Source organism: Pantherophis guttatus, chromosome 6, assembly GCF_059756535.1.
Source record: "Pantherophis guttatus breed Tessera chromosome 6, ASM5975653v1, whole genome shotgun sequence".
In the NCBI taxonomy this organism is placed as follows: domain Eukaryota; kingdom Metazoa; phylum Chordata; class Lepidosauria; order Squamata; family Colubridae; genus Pantherophis; species Pantherophis guttatus.
Window position 1 is genome coordinate 31,148,102 of NC_142068.1, and position 25,676 is coordinate 31,173,777.

The window sequence follows — 25,676 nt, forward strand, 5'->3', positions numbered from 1 at the left end:
GCCCGAAAGGCTCTGACGAGCCTTAAATGGCTCTGGCGATCCAAGCTCTGATGATCTGCTAATCAGGCAACTCAGCAGGGATTGCCAGAGCCATGGAGAAGGAAAAAACTTTTCTCCTTTCACATGGCTCTGGCGATCCAAGCTCTGACGATCTGCTAATCAGGCAACTCAGCTGGGATCGCCAGAGCCATGGAGAAGGAAAAAACTTTTCCCCCTCCAGCTTGCTTACCTTAGCTGCTAGTCGCAACGCTTGCCTTGCTTCGCTTGCCTGAATCCATTCCATCAGCAAGCAACTCCCTGCCTGCAATCAAGCAGGCAGGGAGTTGTGGACTTCAACTCCCAGAATTCCTCAGCCAGCAAAACAAAGCTGGCTGAGGAATTCTGGGAGTTGAAGTCTACAAGTCTTAAAGTTGCCAAGGTTGGAGACCCCTGTTCTATTGGTAAGTTCTATCCCCTGTTTTTGGGATCTTTAAAAAAAATAGTTAATTGGGGTTTTTTTTAGTTGTTCTTTTTTAGACCTAGCCATTTAAAGTTTAGGAAGTTTTAAATTTAGCTTTCATATAAAAATAAAAATAAAATAAAATAAAATAAAATAAAATTTGTGCAGCTTTCTAAGATTTAGTGTGTTTTTGTAGTGTTTCACTCTAACTACACAAACACACAAAATCTCACAAAGCTGTATGTGGAATTTTGTGTGTGTAAAGTGTGAAAGTTGTTTTTTGGGGCTTTTTGTGGCTGTGTGAGGTTCCTGCTTGTTGCAGGGGCCATTTTGGGTCTAGCACAGCTGCTTTTACATTGTGCGTGAGCCTGTTGTGTTGTGTTGTGTTGTGTGTGTGTAAAGTGTGAAAGTTGTTTTTTGGGGCTTTTTGTGGCTATGTGAGGTTCCTGCTTGTTTCAGGGGCCATTTTGGGTCTAGCACAGCTGCTTTTACGTTGTGGGTGAGCCAGTTGATGTTTTTTAATTTTTATTTGGTGTGTGTTGGAAGAGGGGTAGTCTTATATGGCGAGTATAGCCCAAACTCTATATTTTAACAGGAAAATTCGGGGGTTGTCTTATACGCCCAGTCGTCTTATATGCCAGAAAATACGGTAATAACCAATGCAGCTCATGGAGAAGATGTGTGGTGTGTGTTCTCCTAAAGGCAGACATAACAAAATAACAGAGTTGGTCTTCTAGTCCAATCCCCTGCTCAAGCAGGAAATCCTATACCATTTTAGACAAAGTTTCCTTTGTCTGAAATGGTAACTTTCTCATGCTGTCACATTTTGCACCAGCTGAAACTTTTGAATACTTTTCAAGGACAGTCTCTTGTACAGCATATTAAAGTAGTTCATTTGGGAGGTAAGCAGAACCTCATGGCCCCAGAACAGGTACAACTGGCACACAACACAAAGTTGTGCAAAGGCCCTCCTAGCCTGCATCTACTCCTCAAGCAGAAGCCATGAAAGCAGAAGGAACCCCAGATTGCGCACTGAGTTTGTCTGGACCTGTGCCACCCGAGGTGGTAAAATGCCAGATCCTAAACACCCAAAATAATTTAGTTTTATTATTCCCCATTCACTCTCACAGCCTCCAGGCACCAGGGCAAGACATCAACAGCGCTGCTTAATTCGCCAGGGTCAGAGATGTATAATCATATCATGGCAACAAATTATCTCACTCTGCAGTTTCATGTAGATGTTAAAATAGGAATGGGGAGAGTTCTGAATTCTGCAAGGGTCATGGGCAGGGCCTTTCACTGCCAATCAATATCAACTAATGCTGGCCCCATAGGAAGGAAGAGAACCAGCCCAATATTGTGCCACTCCCAATCTTTGGAGCTGATCCAGAAATATACTATTGTTAATAGTATGAAAAGCCATTGAGAGGGCAAGAAGAATTAGCAAGGATGGACTACTTTTACCTGCTCCCACCAGAGATCATCCAAAAGTACAATTAATGTCATTTCTGTGTCCAGAAACATGCCCAGGCCTGGATCCTGACTGAACCTGCTGTGGATCACTTTCGCCATTAGCTTCCCTAAAACAGGGAGATCTGACACTGGTTGAAGGTTGTCCTGTATAGTGGGATCCAGTGATGGCTTTTTTAGGAAAGGGCAAATCAACATGTCCTTAAGAAGTGAAAAAACCACACCCTTGTCTCAAGGATAAATTCACCCCAACTAAAACTCGTTCACATATCACTCCCCCCCCCCAGCAACCTTAGCCAACTATGGGGGTGCATGAATCTCATGAACAAGTGGCTGAGCTCACAGTCATAAGGATCCTTTCTACTTCCTCAGGTCTGAACTGAACAGGTTTCAACTATTGGGTTATCATTGATCAGTGGTGAAATCTTCCCTGGTTTGCCACTGGTTCGCTGCCCGCGCATGCATGGTGCGTGCCAAATGCATACTGTGCGCATGCATGGTATGCGCCAAATGCACACTGCATGCCAAATGCGAGCTGCATGTAGAAGGAGGAGGCTTGGGAAGGTAAGTAGAACAGCAAGGAGGGAGAACAGCTGTGCCGCGCAATTTAGATTGACTAGAAAATTTGAAATTTGAAATCACGTGGCACAGCTGATCGTTGGAAATACCGGTTCCGAGGAACTGGTAGCTTTTTTTACTACCGGTTTGCCTGAACTAGTGCGAACCGGTAGCATTTCACTGCTGTCATTGATACATTTAGGGGGAATGCAATATAATCATAAACTGTATTACTGTATTATTATTTCATTCAGAAAATTGTACTGTATTGAGGCAATACTTATTCAAGAGGTGGATCAGAAAGAACATGCAATGTAGGCTCTCAAATTGCTCCAAGAATTGACAGCTGTCTATTACTTTTCACTGCAGCCATCAGTTCAATTCTCCAATAGCTTTTAGGGACATATTCGAATCATCAATATACCTAAAAATAACACTGCCCAAACTGGCAACAGTTTTAAGTCAGATAGAACAACCTTGCCCTTGGATACAGGTAGAAAATAAGCATTAATTCAAATAAGCTTAAATGATTCAGCTCAGGTACACTAGGAAAAAATGTGATTGAAGTTGGCACTACTGCATTACTGCATATAATTTTATGTCAAACCTTGAAACAAAGGAACAATCTAAAACACTTAAGAGCATTGGTATATTTCAGCGTACTTTAAGTGAGCAAGGTTTGCTCAGGGTAAAAACTATCCAAGGATTTATTTATCTTTTTACCTGTATAAGTGATTAATATAAGGAGTTACACCCAATGAATTCATCCAGTTTCTAAATGTTCTCTCTTCCTTACTTTCACCTACAACAGAAAGATAATAATTTAATTATACTCTGATTTTTGGTCTGTTTTTAAATCTATTGAATCCCAAAGAGAAGGAATGGTATCACAAAACAGGAGAATGAGAATGTTATCATAAAGTGGAAATATATATAAATGGGTGAAGAATAAACAAATCTAAATTAAATCAAAACCATAAAAAAGATACTTACTGTGCAAAATATTTAGAGCACAGCAATAGCAAAAAAATTCTTTGTGTCCACAACCGTTAGTTCAGTTTGGTGGTTATGTATAAGAATATTCATCAAATTATATGTTTGGGGTCTATATGACTCTAGATCATTTGAATCAAAGCCAATTTTAGCTGCCTAGAATACTAGCCAATAGGATTGGTCAATGGCCCAGTTCAGGAAAAATCTATATTTTCTTTTGTAGCTTTCAGTTAAAATTATTTGACATTTCTTCACAGTACACCAGTTCTCATTAAAATCATGCACAATTATGGCAACATTATTTCATATATATATATATATGAAATGTTATCCAATTGCTTATTCACTAACCTTATTATATAAATTGAGACCATAATCCCTTTTGGGATTAATTATTAAGATTTGTTTCAAAAGGTATTTCAATCTCTAATTGAAATATATTTTGAATACTTCAGAGTGAATTAACATGCTTCCAAGATAATTGGTTATAGAAAGAAGGGGTGCTACAGGATATATTTGGCAAGTTCACAATAAAAATTAAAACTTCATGCTAAATAATGCAGAAAATAACATGCAAGCTGAAAAAATCAATTCTGACTGAAAGAACTGTGAAAGTAAAAAAATAAAGGTTATATTTAATATGCCACTCTAAAATCAATTTCTTAAACTTCTTTACTACCACCTACCATCACTATAACTCCTTTCATTCTTGTTCAGTGTTTAATAGGTACCTTCTTGAGAATATACACATTTGCTTTCCGTGGAATATCAATAATAGATAACCAACACAAACTGGAACATGGTAATAACATGCCTTGTGGCACTTTTCTTCTGTAATTGCAATGTTAGGTAGCAATAGGTATACATAGAGATCAGAAACGGATATGATCAAACAATTAGGCTGATTATTTTTCACTTTCTCAAAATAGAAAAATGTTGAATGTTTAATTTCAGTTATCAAAATAGGAGTAACTTCAACATACATTTTGCAAGGAAAATAAACCCAGCCATCCTTAAGCATGATTGCTATTCAGGATAAGATATATTTCTCCATTGGGTTATATAGCCATGCAGCTCTCAGTATTGCTGATCAAAACACAATTCATTTTGTTTATCTAATATGATTTGAATATTTTCATAATAAAACTAACATGGAATTATAGGTAGTCCTCAAACTATGACTTGTGTGGCCAGTCATGTTTCCAAGTTAAGACAGCACTGAACCAATGATAGTTCCAACCAGTCCTTGGAGTTTCAACCAACCCCATTGTCACGTGATGTTAAGTTGGGTAATTGGCAACCAGTTCACATTTATAACTGCTTGCCAAGTATCTTGCAATCATGTCAACACCATTTGCAATCTTTCCTGTTGGCTTCCCCAGAAAGTCAAGTTACTGGGGTATATCACCCACTCGCACATCCTCTCCCAGCCCCACTGCACTTGTACTGGGCTAGCACCCTCTCAACTTACGTAGCACCACTTGGGCACCCTTGCAGACCTGAACAACACCTCATGTGCACTCCCCTCTTACACCCTCCCAGATCTGTGCCAGGCTTCTTGTGCATGGTGCCTTTCACACATCCCCTCACAACCATGCTCCATCAGTCCTGGCAACCTGTGCTCTGCTGGCCCTGCCACTCCCAGTTGATATTTGCTATTTTTTTCCTTCTGATGCTGAAAAGATAAGTCCAACCTGGCTATTCTTCTCAGCAGCAGCAGAAAGAAGATGGTGAAGATCAGCTGAGGATGGGAAGGCCAGTAGAATGCAGGGCAGCAGAGTTAGCAGAGTGCCGGTGGCCAAAAAGTATAGAGATGGGGGGAGATAGAGAGCTGGGGAGTTCAAGAGGAGGCAGTCTTACCCATGCTTACTGAGGGTCAGGGCTGGAGGTACCAACCCAGCAATGGTTTGGATTGGGATGGATCCCTGCTTAAGGACTGGGTAGGATTTGTTTAATAATGGCAATGGGTACTAAGAGGATTACTGCTAAACAATACAGTCACGTGATATCACTTTATGAATAAATTGCTTAGTGATGGAAATTCTAATCCAAATTCTGGTTGTTAACTGAGGTCTACCTGTAAAACAATAAGAACAGCACCTAATCTCCAGTTTTATCAAACAAAATAGGATTTATCTGATGGAATGGCACAAATTATATCAGCTTAAATTTCTGCCAAGATAAGGAGTGCAGATATCAGCATAGCTGTGAGGGAAAGCCCTTGTGTTCTTCAAGAATTATCCAGCAACCATTTCAAGCTGTCCTAAGAGGAATATAGAATGCCATATTACTCTGTCCTGTCTTTGAAATGTTTCCATTCCATTTCATTGTGATAACACGATAGCAACTTTTAATTTTATTACAACTGTTTGTGATAATTACTATATATCTTAAGAACTATGTTTAATTTTTTATGTTTGCCTTGTTTTTTTCTCCATAATTTTCTTTTATAAGCCTGAGGCAGGTAACTGTCTTGTTTTTATGCTACTGGAAGCTGTTGGAAGCCTTTTCTAGCTGATACATGCCTTGAACAAATACTTGAATTTAGGGAAGGGAATTTTCACTTTTGACAACTTTTCATTCACATTTGTGAGGTTTCATATCATGACTCCCAAGAACTCAATTACAGTATTCAAGTAAAGTTAATCTGGCATTTTATATGACTTTAAATCAATGTCTATTACTAATATTTTTCCACAGCTATAATGGCATATTAAAAGAAAAACACTAATATGTCACAAAAGCAGGACAGTTACAAAGAGGGTAGTCATAACAGTAATAGAATGAAAGGGAAAACAGATTTCAAAATATAATTTTACAAGCCAAAAGTCTCCAACTAAATACAGTACCTACAGTAGGAGGAGTCAAATCTGCATTTTATGAAGAAAGATTGGAAAGTTATTAAATGTAATAATATGAGCACTAGCCTAATTTCAGTATTTGGGCGTGCTTAACTCCTAAAAAAACAGTTTAAGATCCAAGATCTTTATGTGATTTGAACTCCTCCCCATCCACAAACCCTATCTCCAGAAACAGGTGTTTCTTACATTCAAAAAAGCAGAGGAACTTCAATTATACAGGTAGTCCTTGCCTTACGACCACGATTGAGACCAAAATTTCCATTGCTAAGGAAGAGAATTATTAAGTGAGCTTTGCTCCCATAGTTGTTAAGTGAATCACTGAAGTTAACTTAAAAATGGTTGTTAAGTGAATCTGGCCTCCCCATTGACTTTGCTTGTCAGAAGGTCACATGAGCCCCAAATACTGCAGCTATCATAAATACATATCAGTTGCCAACTGTTCAAATTTTTATCACATGATCATGGGGATGCTGCAGTTGTCATAAGTCACTTTTTAGTGCCGTTGTAACTTCAAATGGTCACTAAAAGAATGGTTGCAAGTTGAGGACTACCTGTATTGGGGAAATCTTTTCCATTCTTAGTTGCCTTGTGCAATTAGGTTTATAAGTGTGTGTGTGTTCCAATTTTACCCCATAGTTTTGAATGGAAACTAGTATATCTCCCCTCCCCCGCCCCCGTCCCCCCCCCCAAATCATGTAAAATTATATGGCTTAAGCATGGTTGGAGAAAACACTGTGAACTAAACTTTCAATGAAATAATATTATTATTTAAGTTCGAGAACAACAAGGGACTTGATGTTAGAGAAACTTCCCATAGAGAAGATGGAGTTGCTATTGATTCAGAAGGTGGACTTTAGGATTTAGGAAAAATGCCTGCTCTGAAAAGTGTACATTTTCCATTAAGGATCAGATTTGCAATCTGGGAGTCCCTTTTGAATCCAGCATTAAATTCTGAACCATTAATAAAATCAAAAGATGCTTTTATCAACTTTGGTTGATAAACTGCCCATAAGTGAAGAAGAAAATCTTGTACACTAACAACCAAAGACTGCATTAGTCTCTATGGGATATTTTTGAAGATAGTCTAGAAACTCAGCTGGCTAGAATTTGGCAGCACTTCACTCTCTTTAGGATTTAGAAAGGAGCTCAAAACATAGTCAAATCTTTTAATCTGGTTTAGCATTTGTTTTAACTAAACTGTTGCTGTTTTAATTGTATTGCTCTAAGCTGCCCTAAGCCATTAAGGGAGAGGCAACATGCAAGTACAAAATTAAATAAACGAGCAAACAATACCCAAATTAGATTATTTAAATTAAGAAATAATAAGCAACCAAATACAAATAGGTCTTTCTCTAATATCTCAATTAATATGTATTGGCGTTACTTACCTTCTAATAAACTGAAATCATAAGAATTGTTCTTAGGTTTCTGCAGAGCAGGGTATGTATTAAAGAGGTTTGCAACAAAGGCTATATTAAGTTTAGGGTTGCCTGCAACCACATCTGTAGGTGTCACAAACTGTTTACAACCCAACTTATCTGCTTGTTGAAGCATATATTCAGCCCTCCTCAAATCATTTGGTTCCTGGGGAAAAATAAATTGCAAATTTGAAATAAAATATTTCCATCCATTTTTGCATTAGACATAAAATTCTAGATACAGAAGCAAACCAGAAATAGTTTGGGAAAAAAATCCTGTTTTTGCAGGATTCCTGATTGCATTTAAATGCATTTAGAATCTGTGTTTTGGACCACTTATAGCAGTCTACTATACTCTTCCCTCAGAAGATCTAAAGGAAACAATTGTTTTCATTAAACACAAAATAACATTCTCAGGGGTTTCTTAATCTCTAAGAATAGACTCTGACTAGGCAAACACAATATAGTAGTCAATAATATATTATTATGAAAAAAAAAGCAGCCTATATAAAGAGGGGAAAGGGTAACATATTTTGCTGTTATATTCCAAGAAGAGTTTTACTGACAATACTAACAGGTATCTGTTTTGTTTTCCTTTATTTTCTCATTTTCTACTTGTTAAGTGACTGATAGTAAGTGTTATAAATATAAATGTTTCAAAACAGGTGCCTCTAAATTTATGGAAGCATATTCAAAGCATAATGTTTGAATAATTTAAGCAGCCATATCTTTCTCAGACTTAAATGACTGTTTTGGAAATTTTTCAGCCTCAGAGTTTGAAACCAGATTAGATCAATTTGAATAATTAGTATAATCTAAGACTATGTAATGGTTAAAAAAAAGTCATAACTGACTCTACCATATAAACATGAGACAAAAATAAATTGAAATAAATCTTCAACTGTATACTTGAAGCATATTCTATCTTGTTTCCCCGAAAATAAAACCTCCCCGGATAATAAGCCCAATAGGGCTTTTGAGCGCATACGCTAAAATAAGCCATCCCCGAAAAGAAGCCTTCCCTGAAAATATTTAAGCATATGTGCAGCTGGTCTCCGCCATTTCCTCTAGTTAGAGAGACAGAGGTGGAAATCAGGTAAGAGGAGCCACGTCTTGCTCCATGGGCCCCAAAATAATAAGAACACCCCCCCTCCCAAAATAAGGCCAAGCGCTTATTTCGGGGTTCAAAAAAATATAAGACAGGGTCTTATTTTCAGGGAAATACGGTAGCTCGATTCTCAAAGTATCCCCCATTAAGACTCATTATGAAACCATCACATCAGATGGCTGGATTATCAATTTTTTTAACATAGTTGGTCAGATTATACAAAGCAACCCATTCCTTTTTTTAAAAAAAAAAAGATTGACTTAAAAGTATCATATTGTTAATTATCCATTCAATCATACTGTTCTATTCAAGAAATCTGTTAGATATGTTTAGTAGAAATGCTATAACTTGGTTCTCCAATCTAGCCAGTGTTTATAATGTGAAAGATTTAACAGAACACTTACATTAAAACCTGAAAGATCTATGGCAATGGCTGTTTCTCCATTGTTGCCTCGTTTGGGTGCAATTTGATTCAAAAGATGATAATAAGCTTTTGAATCCTGAAATGAACAATGCAAATTTTAAACAAAAATTATTCACATACACTTATCCGATGCTGAAATGAGAATGACTGGAATTGTTATACTAATATGCCTGTGTCATATTCTGTATAGGTTCTGCATAGAACATATTTTCTTAATGGATTTTCATATTTCTTGGAGGATATCACAGGTAATATCCTTTTTTCAAAGGTTAAATCAAAGGATTTTAAAAAGTCTTTGAAAAAGACACCAAGTATAGGATTATACTAGGGATGTATCTACAGAATTATAGCAATAAAAAGGTGCCTGGATAAACAGTGCTAAGAAAAATACAGGAGCTGATCTTGATGGAGAGCAACATCAAATGTCACTGGCTCACAATAGAGATTTTGCAGAACCAGGAGTCCTCAGCTTAAAGGTCAGTTCATAGATGAATTGAATCTCTAAATACAGGTATCTAGGCTCAGTTGTTTTCCTCTGGGTCCAAAGTTCTTAAACAATTCCAGTTGCAATTGTCCCACTTCTCTGGATACCAGAGCTTTTGTGAATTGTGCTACATACAAGATTAATGATATAAAAAAAAGTAAGGAAATTTGTTTTTGTTATTTCTTTATTTTCTGCTTTAAGTATTAATTTACTTCCATCGTTTTTGATTCTAGAAATGATATTTTTCTTATTATTCTTCTATAAGTTTTATAAATGGCTTTTTGAGACAATGGAATTTCTTATCTGTCGGTCAAGTGTTACATATTCCGTTCCAATAGCACTATATTATATGTAATAATTGCTTTGTTTACTACAAGTTTAAGTAAGATATACCTTAATGTCTTGACCAAAGTTGCTTATTTTCTTCCACCCAGCATTATTCAAATGGTAGTTAACCCAGCGTAGCAGAAGTTCTTCTGGAGACAATTTCATTAATTGCTCCAATTCTTCTTCATCACTTAGTAAACCAATAAGAGCTGGAAAATGTTTTCAATAAATATTATTCTGGAACTTCAAAAGAAAAACAAATAAAAGAATATGCTTAAGCTACAGAATTTATTATTCCTTATGAACATTTAAAATTCTCACCTTCATTTCTGGAAATCTCTATGTCAGAAAAAAGCCCAACTTTAATAATTTGCCATAATAATCCTAATACCAAATGTGGCTTTCCATCTATTAAATCTTGTGATCCAATGTTAACTACTGTACAGCCAATAGCTGATGCAGAATTTAGTGCTAGATCTAGATTTTCCTAAAAGCAAAGCAAAAAAACAAAACAAAACATGTTAGAAAGAAACAGATGTAACATGAACAGACTAAGAAAGTATTTCATAAATCGGCTGACATTTGAACTGTTTTCAGCATATTTGAAACACTGAAAGTCAGCATTTAATAAATTATTCTATAATACTGTGTTTCTCCAAAAATAAGACCCTGTCTTATATTTTTTGAACCCCGAAATAAGCGCTTGGCCTTATTTTGGGGCAGGTCTTATTATTTTGGGGTGCGTGTGGCAAGATGGAGCACCTCTTGCCGTCTTACCTGATTTCCAGCTCTGCGTTTAAATATTTTCGGGGAGGGCTTATTTTCTGTGGGAGGCTTATTTTAGTGCATGCGCTCAAATGCCCGATTGGGCTTATTATCAGGGGATGTCTTATTTTTCGGGAAACAGGGTATTAGATTATTTTTCCTTTGAAAGAGCTGTTAGAGCATAGGCCCTTTTTAATACAGCTATTAATTCATGTTTATTTTTTTAGCAACTTAACAATATAAATGTTACCATCATAACTCACAATATGCCTGGGCTAAGATTTTCAAAAAATTGCCATATAACTATGATATCTAAATAGAATACTATAAGAAAAATGGAAATCTGGAAGCTAAATAAATAAGACCTTTCGAATCAGAGATAAACACACACACACACACACACACACACACACACACACACACACACACAAGTTTTGAATGGAAAAAAGGATTATGCTGAAACAAAAACACATTTGGTGGGGGGAAATATAAAATTGGAGGAAGCTAATAGGCATAACAAAACTGGTACTAGAACAACTTGAATTGATACGTTCTACAAACATGCATTACAAATATATTAGTAATAGAACTATGTGCCAAATTATATGCTAGAAATGAAAAACTAAGTTGTTAGCTTTGCAAAAAACTTCCAGAAAGCTTCCTGGAAACTATTTTACTCAAAGGCTTACATATATTAATGGATTTACTACAGCAATACAGTATATATAGAAAGTTTAAATAACTATAAATGCTACAATTTATTGCCTTGTTTTTATATACATTTTTCCATCTATAACCAGAAGCAAAAAAACCCCCAAAATATAAGAAATTTAAGAAGGCTGAAACAAAGATAAAGGAAATACAGAAAAATATTGAAAGAAAAATATATGTTCAACACTCTTATATATAATTGAAACCCAGGTCTCAAACAACAAATTAAACTTTGGCTAACTGAAGTGATATTGATCACACTTTATGCAATAAAAAGCTATTTCCTATGCCGAGAGTATTTTCTATTAAGGATCTTTTTCCTCCCACTGGAGTAAAACCATCCAGAGTTGCTTCAGACAGTGAGAAGGGACGACATATACATTTAATAAATAAAATAATAAATAAATAAAACAATATTCTTAGCTACACCCCATTAATGATAACTCTTCTTGTTTTGTAAGGTTCAGAGCCTGGAGTATATTATACCAAAATGTCTTCAATGTATATCAACTCCAAAACATAAAATCTGTGTCACTTCCAAAATGTTACATATGGAAATTGGAATCCAACTACCTATTTTCGTGGTGTCCAATAAACATGAAAAAAACCAGTCTGTTGAATTAATTGCATTTTGAGATCACAGAACACTAATGTGACTTTTTAAAAATTCTAACACATTGGTTTGTTGTAACTCAGTGCAGGTTTTTCTATATTTATTTTGGTACAACTTTTCAGTTGTAGATTTAAATTAATTATATATTCAGAAACTTCCAAAACCTTTTTCTAATAATTTTAATAATTTAGGAATTTCAGATTTTGCTCAGACATCAGGCCCAAACTGTAAAATTAAAATACATTTTAATTAGATATATTGCAACTCAGAAGTTTTAAGCAAACCAAATTCTTTTAAATATTTTAAAATACTAGTATCAATCCCATTTCTGGCTTGTGCAAGAAATGTTCAAGTTTGCATTATCTTGTAATGTAATTTTACATGAGAGCTATGATCAAATTTTAATCTCCTTCCCAAACATCATCCATATATGTCTTACAGTTTACAATTTGCCTTGTTCATCTTCTTAATTTCCATTCAACTATTAGATTTTGGCTATGGTTTACTTACTGATCTAGTGAATGCAGTAAGCTTCTTCTTATTAATTGCTCTTTCATCAATTGTATCTGGCTGAGATAAATTAATCATTTTGCTTGAAAATAAAGAAAAATAATCATTAGCTTAATGTGAAAGAAATTCATTGTAAAGTGATTTAAAAGATTGGCAGATTAAGGTTCTCCATAAATGTGAACATTAAATAGCAAACCATTTAGTAGACTTACAGAATATGGAAACTTATGGAATGAGTATTTTGTTTCCATAAGTGGAATAACATCAGTACCATACGTAGAGGTAATTCATTTATTTTTTTCATATACTAATATTCAACTGTTATTAACTGAACAATCTGCACTTCGTCACCACAGACAGAAAAAAAGGCATAAGCATATGTATATGCATGTTCATGTAACATACATTTCCTCCCTGCCAGGATGAAAAACGTCAGAACTTTGACTTAGCATGGAGGGTGAAGACAGTAGCTCTTGGACCACAGCACCATGCTAGAAACAGTTAGCTTAACTCTGGTTTTCAAATGCTTATACTTGGATAATTTCTGGGATCAGTAGAGTTTAGTATTAAAGCATTCCAGATACAATTACTTTTTTTTTTTTAACTACTGTTAAAAACAGCAGTTCATTCTTATCCAAGGTGGATATGAATGATTGGGGAGGTAAAGGAGAATGGACGGTTCCTTTGTAAAACTCCTCAATGAGACTGCTAATAGCAATGTAGAAGCAGCAATTGTGTAGCAAACGGTGACTGGAGGATTTGCCTAATAACAGCAATTGGACATGAAAGAACTGCCTTCGTAAGTCAGGACAGTCACATGATATTGCACTTTATGACTGTGCAGCTTAGCAGCAGAGTTCCCAATGCCAATTAATATTCATAAGTGAGAACTACCTGCATATGGTTTAATTTTTATTGATTTCAATGAAAGTTCAAAATTTGCTGATCTTTCCAACTAAAATAAATAGGACTTATAGTATCAAAATTAAGGGATGGTAATGCCTTAAGAATTCGCCAGCCTGTATTTTGGTAAACATTTTTTTAAAAAACTGAACATACCAAAGAAGGATACCATCAGCAAGTGAATTAAAAAGGCTATCGTTTGATGGATCCATAGGGAGGCAATGTTTGCAGTCAGGGTCTTCTTTAAGAGCTTTATTTATCCAGTTAACAAATGCGACCTTGTCTTCTTCTGGAAAATAAAAGAGGAAAATATATTTTAAGAGCAGTCTAGCAATACATATGCCACAAACTCAACCTTGCTGTCTTAGCACACTGTAAAAGAAACCCTAATAGGGAATACTGTTGTGTATCTTTTATTCTGAGCAGGTATTCCTATAATTATAAGAACCATATCCATATTCCTGCATAAATGTTAATCCTGGCATTACATTGACAAAAACATTCCTTTGAACATTACAATTTTTTTTACCTGAGTAAGAATGCTGAGTTCCCTCACTGGAAATGGATGATGTTCCTCCAATTGCAGTAATCCCCAGTTTTTTGTTTATGGATTTTCGAAATGATTTGCTAATCTCTTTACTTTTCAGTTCCTGAATAACCTGGAAAAAAACAACATGAAGAAAATGAAATCTAATGTGGAGAAAAGCAAGGTTTTGCACCTAGGCAGGAAAAACCAAAGGTAAAAGTACAAATTATGCAAAACATGGCACAAATATAGTAACTGTGAGAGGGACCTTGGAATCCTAGAGGACAATCATTTAAATATGAGCCAGCAGTGTGTGGCAGCAGCCAAATAAGCCAATACAATCCTTGGTTGTATAAACAGAGAAATAGAATCAAAATCACGTGAAGTATTTATAAATCCTTAGTAAGACCATACCTGGAATACTGCATCCAGTTTTGGTCACCATATTACAAAAAAGATGTTGAGACTTTGAAAAAGGTGTAGAGAAAACCAACTAAGATAATTAAAGGCCTGTAGATTAAAACATGAATATTGGTTGCAGGAATTGGGTATGGATAGTCTAGACTCTAGAGAAAAGAAGGACTGGGGTGACATGATAAACAGTATTCCAATATTTGAGGGGCTGCAACAAAGAGGATGGAGGTCAACCTATCTTCTTCCAAAGCACCAAAAAGCAAGACAAGAAACAATGGATAGAAAGTAATCAAGGAGAGAAGCAGCCTGGAATTAAGGAGAAACTTCATAACAGTGAGAACAATTAACCAGTGGAAAAGCTTGCCTGCAGAAGTCGTGGGTGCTTCATCACAGGAGTCCCAAAGGTGCTTTTTCGAAGAGGCAACTGGACTTTCTTGTTTTTCTTTGAATATGTTTCATTTCTCATCGAAGAAGCTTCTTTAGCTCTGAGAAGTGAGCTGAGGAAGCTTCTTGGATGAGAAGAGAAACAAATTTAAAGAAAAACAAGGAAGTCCAGTTGCCTCTTCAAAAAGCACCTTTGGGACAACTATGACCTGAATGACTGAGAATCTCTATAGATATTCATCACTGGAGGTTTTTAAGAAAAGACTGGACAGCCTTGTCTGAAATGTATACCATTGATAGGCCGTGATAGCGAACCTGTGGCACGCGTGCCAGAGGTGGCATGCAGTGCGCTCTGATGGCACGCGAGCTGCTGCCCCAGTTCAGCTCCGCACTACATGCACGCGTGCCTCCCACTGGCCAGCTGGTCTTCAGATCTTGGTTGTGCATGTGCGGGGGCATGTGCGGGGAGTGAATTTCAGGGGCATGGGGGCATGCGTGGGGACAGGGCGCATTCAGGGGGTGCATGTGGGGGGGTGGGACACATGCATGAACATTGAATTTTGGGGGTTCAGGCGCACACGCACATTCACACACACACTTTAGGCACTTAGTCTGGAAAAGGTTAGCCATACTGGTATAGGGTCTCCTGCTTCAGCAGGGGGTTGGATTAGAAGATCCCTTCCAGCTATATTCTGATTCAGATGATTAACATCAAAAGAATAGAAAATAATCAAAGAGCAGCCATGTCAAAACAATAGTAAAATTGCTGACTTTCTTCTTCCTGTTCTTTTTTAGCACATCTTCATAATTGTTCCAACTAACTGAAGCATTAAAGTTATATAATAAAGTAAATCAATTATTTGTGGGAAGTGGGAGAGAGAAAAGGGACAAACCAAGAAGATTTATAATTGCGAACCAATTCTTTATTATTTAATCCCTTCATATTTGATCTTTTTAGACTATAAGAGAATTAAAATATTTTATATAATAATAATACATTAAAAATCTTGGATACAGCTATCAGGAATATACTTTTTCATTTATACCAATAAAAAAATCAAGAGGTTCTAATCCAGCCCCTAAACTGAATAAGAAATACAAAACAAGAAAGCTACCTGTTAAAGTTTGTATCAACTTCCAGAATCTTAGGGCATGTATATCATAATTGTTTTTAATTAAGGGGTTTTATTAAGGTGTTCTTTTTGTCACATCTATTTAATTTTTATTTAGAGTTTTATTTTAGGATGTCAATGTATAATTATAAGTGAAAGTATCCTGCATATTTTTGTAACAGCTGTACTTATTTCTAATATGGGCATAATTTGCAGTGCTGCTAGTTGTTTGCTGGTTGTCCTCCCTACCTAATTTAAGGCCCAAGCTAAGGTTATATTGTTTATTTAAAACATTTTTGCAGTAATTTCCAGACATATTTTGGAAATACTTTACAAACAAGAATTAAACAATACACATGTAAATCCCAGTCTCTGATAAACAGTGAACATCTTCAAATTATTAAGGCAACACTTAATATTTATTATCAACTTTAAATGTGATGCCATGTCTTTTCAGTAACAGTAAAAGTGACAATCTGTCTTTTGCCACTTGTATATACTTTCCATATTGCTGTTAGTCAATCAAATATTTGTATAGGTGTAATGAGTAGTGAATGCAAAAGTTGTTTCTTACATTATTCTCAGAACTTACATCTGCTGCTATTTATCACCTAGAACAGGTTCTTTAAAATTGTGACATTTTCTGATGTTATGGGACATGCATAATGCTTAGACATGATCCTTTGGCATAATGCATACGACATAATTCTCCAAAACTTGGACTGCCCTAGCAAATCCAGGATTTTTAATAATCCAAGACAAGTATAAGTGGAAATAGGAAGTACAGCCTGAACAATCCAAGGCACAGAGAAAATATATTAACACCTTGGTTACGTGTTTTCAAGCCTTCAAAACTCCAGGTCATTCTAAACATGGGGGGAGGTGGGAGGTGTACTTAATCCATTCTTGACAATTTGCTTATTCATATTAAAGATAAATTTCATCAGAAATGTGTAAAAGTCTTCAGCTATTTCAGCAAAATAGCTTCACGCACTTCCTTCATGTTTTAAATGGAATTTTAAAACTAAATAAAATATGAATGATGTATTGCATACATTGAGCTCCTTTCAAGTACAGTAGAACTAGAGCAACAAGATGCAAAATTGTCTCAGGTAATTAAGATTAGTTTTAATCTTATAGAATTATATGAAGACATTACTATTAAAATTGTTTAGGTAAAAGAAAGGCATACTCCAAAAACATTTAAAAGAGTTTCATTTCAGAAACTAAACAGAGAAAAAAGTTTAAGGTAGGCGACGATGGAATACAGTGGCCTCTTTATCTTCGTCACACAGTGGAGGGCAGCCAAAAGGCAAGAATGTTTTGAAATTGCACCCGGGGTGCCTATCAATAGTCTATCACTTTCCTGGGCAAAATCAAAAGAGAATTTGATAACTGTTGCACTAAATTTAACAGCCATCATTTCACAACCTGTTATAATTGATAAACAGACTAATTTATAGTTCCTGAAGCAAATGATGTGAAGATCCATGTGCTACCCTGAAATCAACAACTGCAAGGACAAGAGCACATTTTGTAAGGTATAGCTATTAAAAAGGTCTTACACCCATTTTCAAAATTGATTTTTTAAAATTATTATTTTGAGAGCTATTGTTCAAAAGCTGTCACCATACTGCTAAAGTTGGCTGGCTAATAAATTTAAATAAATACTGTGAAAGTTACAAAACAGGATATCATATATTTGAGCTGTATTGGTGCATTGGTTAGAATGCAATATTGCAGGCTAACTGTGCCCACTAACAGGATCGGCTCAAGATTGACTCAGCCTTCCATTCTTCCGAGGTTGGTAAAATGAGGTCCCAGATTGTTGGGGGCAATATGCTAACATTATAAACCAAATAGTACGTTTACATACTATTGCTATATCATATAACCATTTCTCAACTAACATGACAGACTTATTATGTTGTTGTTATGTCTTGACTGCATAGGGTACATTTTAGGAATATTGTACACTATTGAGCAATGTAGTTTGTAGCATTAATTTTAAAATATATTTTAATAACCTTTTGTTTCATATATAATTAATATATTCTAACCCAGTTATATTCAGATAAACATATAGCCTAAGATATTAGTTTACTTACCGATACAAATTCTTCAAAATTGATTTTGCCATCCTTGTTGCTATCTGTCACTGCTATAATTTTTTCCACAATTTCACGAACTTTATAGCCAGGTAATGGAAGACTTGCTTCTTTGAAAAGATCTTGAAGTTCATAATCACTGACATATCCACTATTATCAATGTCTATAAATTGCAAAACAAAACTGCTTTGTTACTATTGATATTTCAATTGCTGTTTTAAAATAATACATTTTTATTCTTTTGTTATTACCTTCTTGAATTTAGGCTATCTTTAGTAATAGATAATGTATGTTTACTAAAGTATTATTTCAAATAGATTAACTGAGAACAATATTCATATTTTTAGTGGTCTTCTGTGGGCTGTGTGTGTGTGTGTGGTTATTGTTATATAAGACTTTCTCATCATATCTTATGCTTCATTCATTCTGTTTTCTTATGCTTTCAGCATATTTGAAGTAACCTAAAGTTGCTAGATAATTGTATTTCTTCCTAACCTTATCTCACTTTGTACCTTTGTGTTTCTGATTTATTCCTGGTTTCTGATATGAAGTTGTGTTAACTTTCTTTGTTAACACCCTTTAGTCAGCTCCTTTGTAACCTATTTAACAACACTGAATCTTCAGATGTCTCCTAGTTTTCTTTCTCGTTAGCATTTTCTGATATTGCACTGCCCTTAATTTTCTTTTCAAGGTGTTTCAATTATAGTATCTTTTAAGATTTTATTTTCATATTATCTTTTTATCATTTCCATTAGTTTACTGTATTAACATTGGGCATTTTAAAAACCATTATTTAAGTTGATATTTTTTCAAGTGCTTGTTAAATCAAAAACTCTAACAATGTAGCCACTGCATCCAAACTTACCCTTATTTAGCATCATTAGTAAGAGACAAATTTAAGGTAATAAAGTGGCCTACTGTCCACCGCAATTTTGTCTTTGGAAAGAGAAAATTATCATCATCATCGAAAAAAAAATTTCAGACATTTTATGTTTGATAAACTTAGTCTTTCAACTCGTATCTGGATATATCATTACAATTACTTCATGATTTTTTAAAGCTTCAATTATCTGCTTTATAAAATCATCATGTACCTCTAATAACTGATTTGGCGATCTGTATCAGACCCCAAGAAACATAGCACTTCTGTTAGTTTGCCATTTCAACATGCCATTTCAAATAACACTTGTGTTATTTTCAATCCAATGGATCTCTCTGTAGGTAAATTCATTTCTGGTATATAATGTGTTGCCTGTTCCTCTGAAATAAAGTTTTCCTATCAAATCCAATGCTCCACCGGTGGGATTCGTCTTACTATGTTATATAATCTTTTATTATGCCTTTATGCCTCATTACTTCTAGCTCATTTTGTTTGTTTAATCCATATTTTGTGTATTAGTGTAGAAACATTCCGTACAGTATAATTGGTTGGACTCCTTGTTCTCAATTTCTTTTCCTTTATATCTGTCTCATATTTATTTTTTGCCAAAGCAATTTTACCTTGCTGCTGTATTCAGTCTATTATATGCCAATTCATTTCTCACTAGTCATCTTAAAAGTCCCTATCAATGTAAAATCTCCCGTCTCTCTTCATAACCTTCCTCTGAAGCCAGAGATGAGACCATAGATAATTAGTTGAGTTTCCCAGGCCCCATAGTATCATGGAACAAACATAGAGTGAAGCACAAATCTCAGACTGTATAGCAGTTGTTTGCAGAAAGAGAAGAATATTGCTTTATTTCACTAAAATATAGATTTCAGAGTATGATTGAAAAACTCACCTCTAATGACTGAAGTGTTCCAGTTTCTTCATTAAACTAATAAAGAAATAGAGTAATCACTGCATTCCCAACAAGCAAAGCCAAGACCCAGTTTTGAGGCAATACAGATTTGCTTCTTTCATGGCAATCTGACTATTCTTATATATGAAGGTTATGTATGAAGCAAGGGAAGGATGCTACAGAGTAATCAGTTTATTTGGATTGCCAGACATCAGCTTTTTAATATTCTAGGCAACTTAATGAAGTATAGGGTATACCTTTTAACACCACTACAAGAGGCAATGAAGCCTAATTATATATATTTTAAGGACTTATAAATAGCTCTCAAATTAGAGTATAAGGTTATTTCAGGCAAAATATATCAAGGAAATTTGCCTTTGCATTAATGCAATTGTTCAGATTTCATTGTTCCCAATCTGCATAATTTTCTTGTTGGAAGATAAAAACCTTCATGATATCTGTGCTAACCATTCATGAAACACCTCTGATCTACCAATAGCCACAAATGAAAGATACAATGAAATCCCTTGAACTTTCCCACTTGCATTAGCACTTGGACTGCAATTAATTAATAGGTCTCTTCGGGAAGACAGGGTGCACTGGCAAATAAATACAAATTCCCTCAAGATAAGGGAAATCTTTATTACAATACTGCACCCATCATAAAATTTCACACCTAGGAACAGATCTACGCACCCCACAGAACAAGAAACAACATGTCCCTGGGGTAGGAACATCTCAATTTAGACATCTAACATACTTCACATTGAAGTACATATTCCATGATCAAAGTCCATTACTGCTAGAAGTACTACCACGCTCAGCATTCTAACTTCATATCCTACTTTTGATTGTTGTACTCCATGAAATGTAGTCAAATAACACTACCCTAATTTTCAAGCAGTTGCCCAGCATGTTTATTTGTGACCTAGCTGAACTTCGAACCCAGGATTTTCTTCCAATACTTTCATGACATGATAGTGAATATTGGGGATCAGCAGGGTTTATGTGATTATAGCTAACTTATGACAGTATAGCGTGACAGTATTTCATGTGGCTGGGAAATTGTGGGAGTTGGTCCACATATCCTAAAGTTCCACGGTTGAGAAACACTGTGTTACGGGAACTCACGTGTGAAATATTATTAATATCGTTATTATACATAGAAACTATTATTAAATTATCATGGCAGATATCTTAATGTAATATTTGAAAGGGATAGGGTTATGAAATGAAAAGTAGTAGATGTGATCAATTTTTAATCTTCTTATATCCTCAACAAGGGTCAACTAAATCTTGGGAAACTTCAGCAAGCTTACCTATTTTACTGAATGCTTCTTTTAGTTCTTCCAGTTCTTCTCGAGAAATTGTTGTTATGTTATTTTCCATCTTGATTGCCAGTTTTTTATGTCTGTAAATAATCAACAAGACATATTTACAAAGTACAATAAGGAAAGACATATTATTCAATTAATTGAAATATTTTTGTGATCCATCAGAATTTATACTATTCTGAGCATTAGGTATACGTTTTTTTTCTAAGTATAAGTTTTACATTATGCAAAAGTTACAGATATTGGATTTTTTATTTCTTACCAGACAAATACAGTTATATCAATAACAATTGGGCTTATTAAATTATGCTGACAGAAGACAGAAGATTCTGCTTCCACTTGCATCAAAAGGAAAATCTTCAGTGGTATCAATGCAGCTTCATAATGACTAGAAATTATGGGATTGCAGCCCAATATTTGTGGGCTAATACTTAATGGAGGAAGCTAAAGTATTTTGTGCATCCCAACAATTCTGAGTAACTGAGAATTTTATTCAATATTTTGGGGAGGAAAAAATAAAAAAGAATAGAATAAAGATGATCAACAAGCCTAAGAAAGAATAGAAGACAAACAAATGTTTAATATTATGTTGCTGCTTGAATTTTTATCTGAGATTTTTAAAATTTGTATTGCTTGTCTCTTGCTGTTAGATGCTATGTATGTACTTGCATGTACTTTTAGTGAGAGTTTTTAAAGCTGTGTTTACATACAAGCTGCTATTAAAATCATATGAATTACAAGTGGGATGTATATTTTTTAAAGATATTGCTTATGCTAATACTGTCTAAATAATGTGAACAGCAATTCATATCTTGATCACTATATATTTGGATTACTGTAACACATTCTACATGCTGCTACCCCGGAGATAACTTGATCACTGCACAAAGATGCAAAAGCAAGATTTCTGGTGGGAAAACCCCACCACTCAGAATAATATCTACATTATGCATTGGCTACCAGAAGCTTCCAGCTGAAATTCAAAGTACTTATTGTTGCCTTTGAAACCCTGCAGGATGCAACAACAGGTTTTACATTGACCTTTGTAGAATACATTCTGCCTCCCAACTTAGTTTAGTCAATTACAGAAGGGCTCCCCCTCCTTGCAAGTTACATGGTATATATAGATGGTATGTCTTCTCAATAGCAAACTCCACTTTATGGAACTTTCTGCAGAAAGTTGCCTGTCCTCTACCTCCATGAATGTTAAAAGCAAATCAATAATTATTTTTCCAATGAACCTTTGACCTGAGCTGATTAAAAATACAATTTTTTAAATCAGAATTTCTGATGCTCTTTTTCTAACCTATTTGATTATATTGTTATTTGTAATTTATCTTGGTTGTTCACTATCCAGGTTCCTTTCAAATTGGGACAGGTTATAAAAACTCAAATTTATATAATTTGGTGCAGAAAACTACAGCAGTATATTTTAAAAAAGAATCTCACAGTTTTGATTTACAACTTTTAGTAAAATAAAATATAAAAGTTTAGCAATTATTACACCTAGGTCAATTCCAAATTTTCTCTCAATTATTATGAATATTTAAGAATTACCTGTTTTTCCTTAAAATGATTTTGGCGAGAGATTTGATGAAAAAAATAGGAGTATGAATTTTTCTCATTGTAAATTTAGAGAAAATACTGGACAGAAGATGCATCCTTTTAGAAGTATGATTGTTTTACTATTGATTTTTATTGTAAGTCATTTAGGATTACAGTATGTAAGACAGGCAGTCATATATATTCTATAAATAAATTAACCAGTAGCAGCATGTATTTCCTTAATTGTGCCAGATACTGTAAAAGGGGTAAATGGTATGGTATCAATAATTTTAGCTGGTAGATACTCTATGATCTTCTATTAGAAATACCTCTGACCTTGTAGTGGGGAAAAATAATAGTGTTCTATTTCTTCTTATAAGGATAGAAGAAGAATATATGGTAGAAATATATTTAATTGAATGGTTATAATTTCTTGAGGAAGTTTCTATAAAATGAGGGCAAACTATAGAAGGCAATTACTAAATTCCTTGGAGGTATCTCTAGCTACTAGAAAGGGATATCACTTTTACTGGTAGAACCTCTGTTTTAGCTGGTAGGGATAAGATTAAAATAAATTTCATAGGACAGATGTTTTAGATTTTAAGTTATTTTATTAATGGCCATAATGGTATATTCGTGTGTGTGTGTGTGTGTGTGTAAAATGAGACTGTGATATGTTATGTTTATAAAATATTATTTATGTACTTACTGTACTTACATCACTTACTAGTGGTGAGTATTTATTTATTTATTATTCATTCATTCATTCATTCATTCATTCATTCATTCATTCATTCATTCATTCATTCATTCATTCAAATTTGTATGCCGCCCCTCTCCGAAGACTCAGGGCAGCTCACAATGCATTTAAAATCATTATAAAAAACATTTAAGAATTAAAAACATTAAAAACATTAAAACTCATTCATGGCCGGATCTCGCCGGATCGCAAGAGCGAGATCAACGGCCCCAGGCCTGCCGGAAAAGCCAGGTCTTCACCGCTTTTCGGAAGGCCAATAGGGTGGGGATGGTCCGGACCTCAGGAGGTAACTGGTTCCAGAGAGCTGGGGCAGCCACAGAGAAGGCCTTCCCCTGCAGGCCCGCCAGCCGGCATTGTTTAGCTGACGGGACCCAGAGGAGACCAACTCTGTGGGATCTTACCGGTCATTGGGAGTTATGCAGTAGAAGGCGGTCTCAAAGATACTCTGGCCCTGAGCCATGTAGGGCTTTAAAGGTAATAACCAACATCTTGAATTGTGACCGGAGACCAATAGGGAGCCAGTGCAGTTCGTGGAGAATTGGTGTAATGTGGGTGTACCTAGGTGCACCCACGATAGCTCGCGTGCCTGCGTTCTGGACCAACTGTAGTCTCCGAACACTTTTCAAGGGTAGCCCCATGTAGAGCGCGTTGCAACAATCTAACCGTGAGGTGACAAGGGCATGAGTGACCGTGAGGAGAGCCTTCCGATCCAAGTAGGGACACAATTGGTGCACCAGGCGAACCTGTGCAAAGTATTAATTGTATATTTATTAATTGAATTGAGTATTAATTGAATTGATACGAAACTGAGAACTATATAAAATAGGATATCATGTTATATAATAAATGTAAATTGTCAAATGTATTGTAAGGAATGTCAATTGTTTCCACTCATTCTTTATATACATAAATACAGATGTATATGAAAAATATTTCCCACCTCCGTTTCAGAGCAAAACCAAGAAATCTCACTTTTATATTTTGCTTCTGCAGAATGTACTTTATAACACTTTATAATTTATCAAGATAATTTCATTTACTTCTTCACTAATTTGATCTTAACCTATATTATGTTATAACTGTCAAAAGATCACAATCCAATAAAGATTCAATAAATAAAACAATAAATTGGATTTGTGCAATTACATTTGTTTCTGTTGTTTGGATTAAAATTATCTCTGGTTACAAATTGCATGTTATGTGTGCTAAGAATACATTTGGAGGGGAGGGAATGTTAGTATATCCAATGAGCCAAGAACAGAAATTACATCAAATGACAAATAACAATAATAATAAAACATTAAATACATAACATAGAATTTTCAATTTAACTATTTAGCTGTCATACTTACATTCATAGTAATATCACCTGCTGTAAATGAACACATTTTGATATAACTAACAGTGACTTGAAAGTATTGTATAGCACTGTAAGTCCATGTAGTAATTTCAGAAGGTTTAATGTATATAAAAGAGTTGCAGATGTTAGCAATTCCACCACTAATAATATCTCCTATTTGTATATATATATTTCTATTCTTTGCTATTTTTAAATTCTCAGTTTTGAGGCAATACAGATTTATTTCTTTCATGGCAATCTGAGGGCCCCCCGCAAACGAGGGGCCTAGGGGTCGACCTCTGTCCTCCTACCAACACCGACTGTGACCGACCAGAGAGATAGGAGGAGAACCACCACAACATGGTGCCTCCCAGTCCCAACTCCCTTAGTCGTCTCAGAAGGATACCATGGTCAATGGTATCGAAAGCTGCTGAGAGGTCAAGTAGCACCAAGATAGAGGAGTGACCCCCATCTCGGGCTCGCCAGAAATCATCCATCAGTGTGACCAAGGCAGTTTCCATGCTGTAGCCAGGCCTGAAACCAGACTGAAAAGGGTCCAGATAATCCGTTTCATCCAATGACCGCAGGAGCTGAAGTGCCACCACTTTCTCTACAACCTTTCCCACAAAGGGTAGGTTGGAGACTGGCCGAAAGTTCTTTAATTCTGTTGGGTCCAGGGAAGGCTTCTTGAGGAGAGGCCTTACGACCGCTTCCTTTAATGGTTGCGGGAAGGACCCCTCCCTCAAGGACGCATTAACTAAAGCCTGGAGCCAGCCTCGTGTCACCTC

The 25,676-nt window shown here is 35.4% G+C and overlaps 2 protein-coding genes across 4 annotated transcripts in view; one reads left to right on the plus strand and one right to left on the minus strand.

The window, feature by feature from the left end:
* The window catches only part of ATR (ATR checkpoint kinase), a 119,915-nt gene that overhangs the window by 19,908 nt on the left and 74,331 nt on the right, over window positions 1-25,676 (plus strand). For both annotated transcript variants that reach the window (XM_060682929.2, XM_087872649.1), the window contains exon 2: window positions 14,232-14,323. In XM_060682929.2, coding sequence (XP_060538912.2) covers window positions 14,259-14,323 — 65 coding nt within the window. In that variant the 5' untranslated portion in view covers window positions 14,232-14,258. The remainder of the gene's footprint in view (window positions 1-14,231; window positions 14,324-25,676) is intronic.
* Window positions 1-25,676, minus strand: part of PLS1 (plastin 1) — a 57,993-nt gene that overhangs the window by 13,360 nt on the left and 18,957 nt on the right. For both annotated transcript variants that reach the window (XM_034439309.3, XM_034439308.3), the window contains exons 2-11: window positions 21,230-21,321; window positions 18,129-18,292; window positions 14,114-14,243; window positions 13,741-13,873; window positions 12,682-12,763; window positions 10,404-10,569; window positions 10,149-10,291; window positions 9,252-9,347; window positions 7,710-7,905; window positions 3,191-3,269 (exon numbers count right to left, since the gene is read on the minus strand). In XM_034439309.3, the coding sequence (XP_034295200.1) occupies window positions 3,191-3,269; window positions 7,710-7,905; window positions 9,252-9,347; window positions 10,149-10,291; window positions 10,404-10,569; window positions 12,682-12,763; window positions 13,741-13,873; window positions 14,114-14,243; window positions 18,129-18,292; window positions 21,230-21,299 (1,259 nt within the window). In that variant the 5' untranslated portion in view covers window positions 21,300-21,321. The remainder of the gene's footprint in view (window positions 1-3,190; window positions 3,270-7,709; window positions 7,906-9,251; window positions 9,348-10,148; window positions 10,292-10,403; window positions 10,570-12,681; window positions 12,764-13,740; window positions 13,874-14,113; window positions 14,244-18,128; window positions 18,293-21,229; window positions 21,322-25,676) is intronic.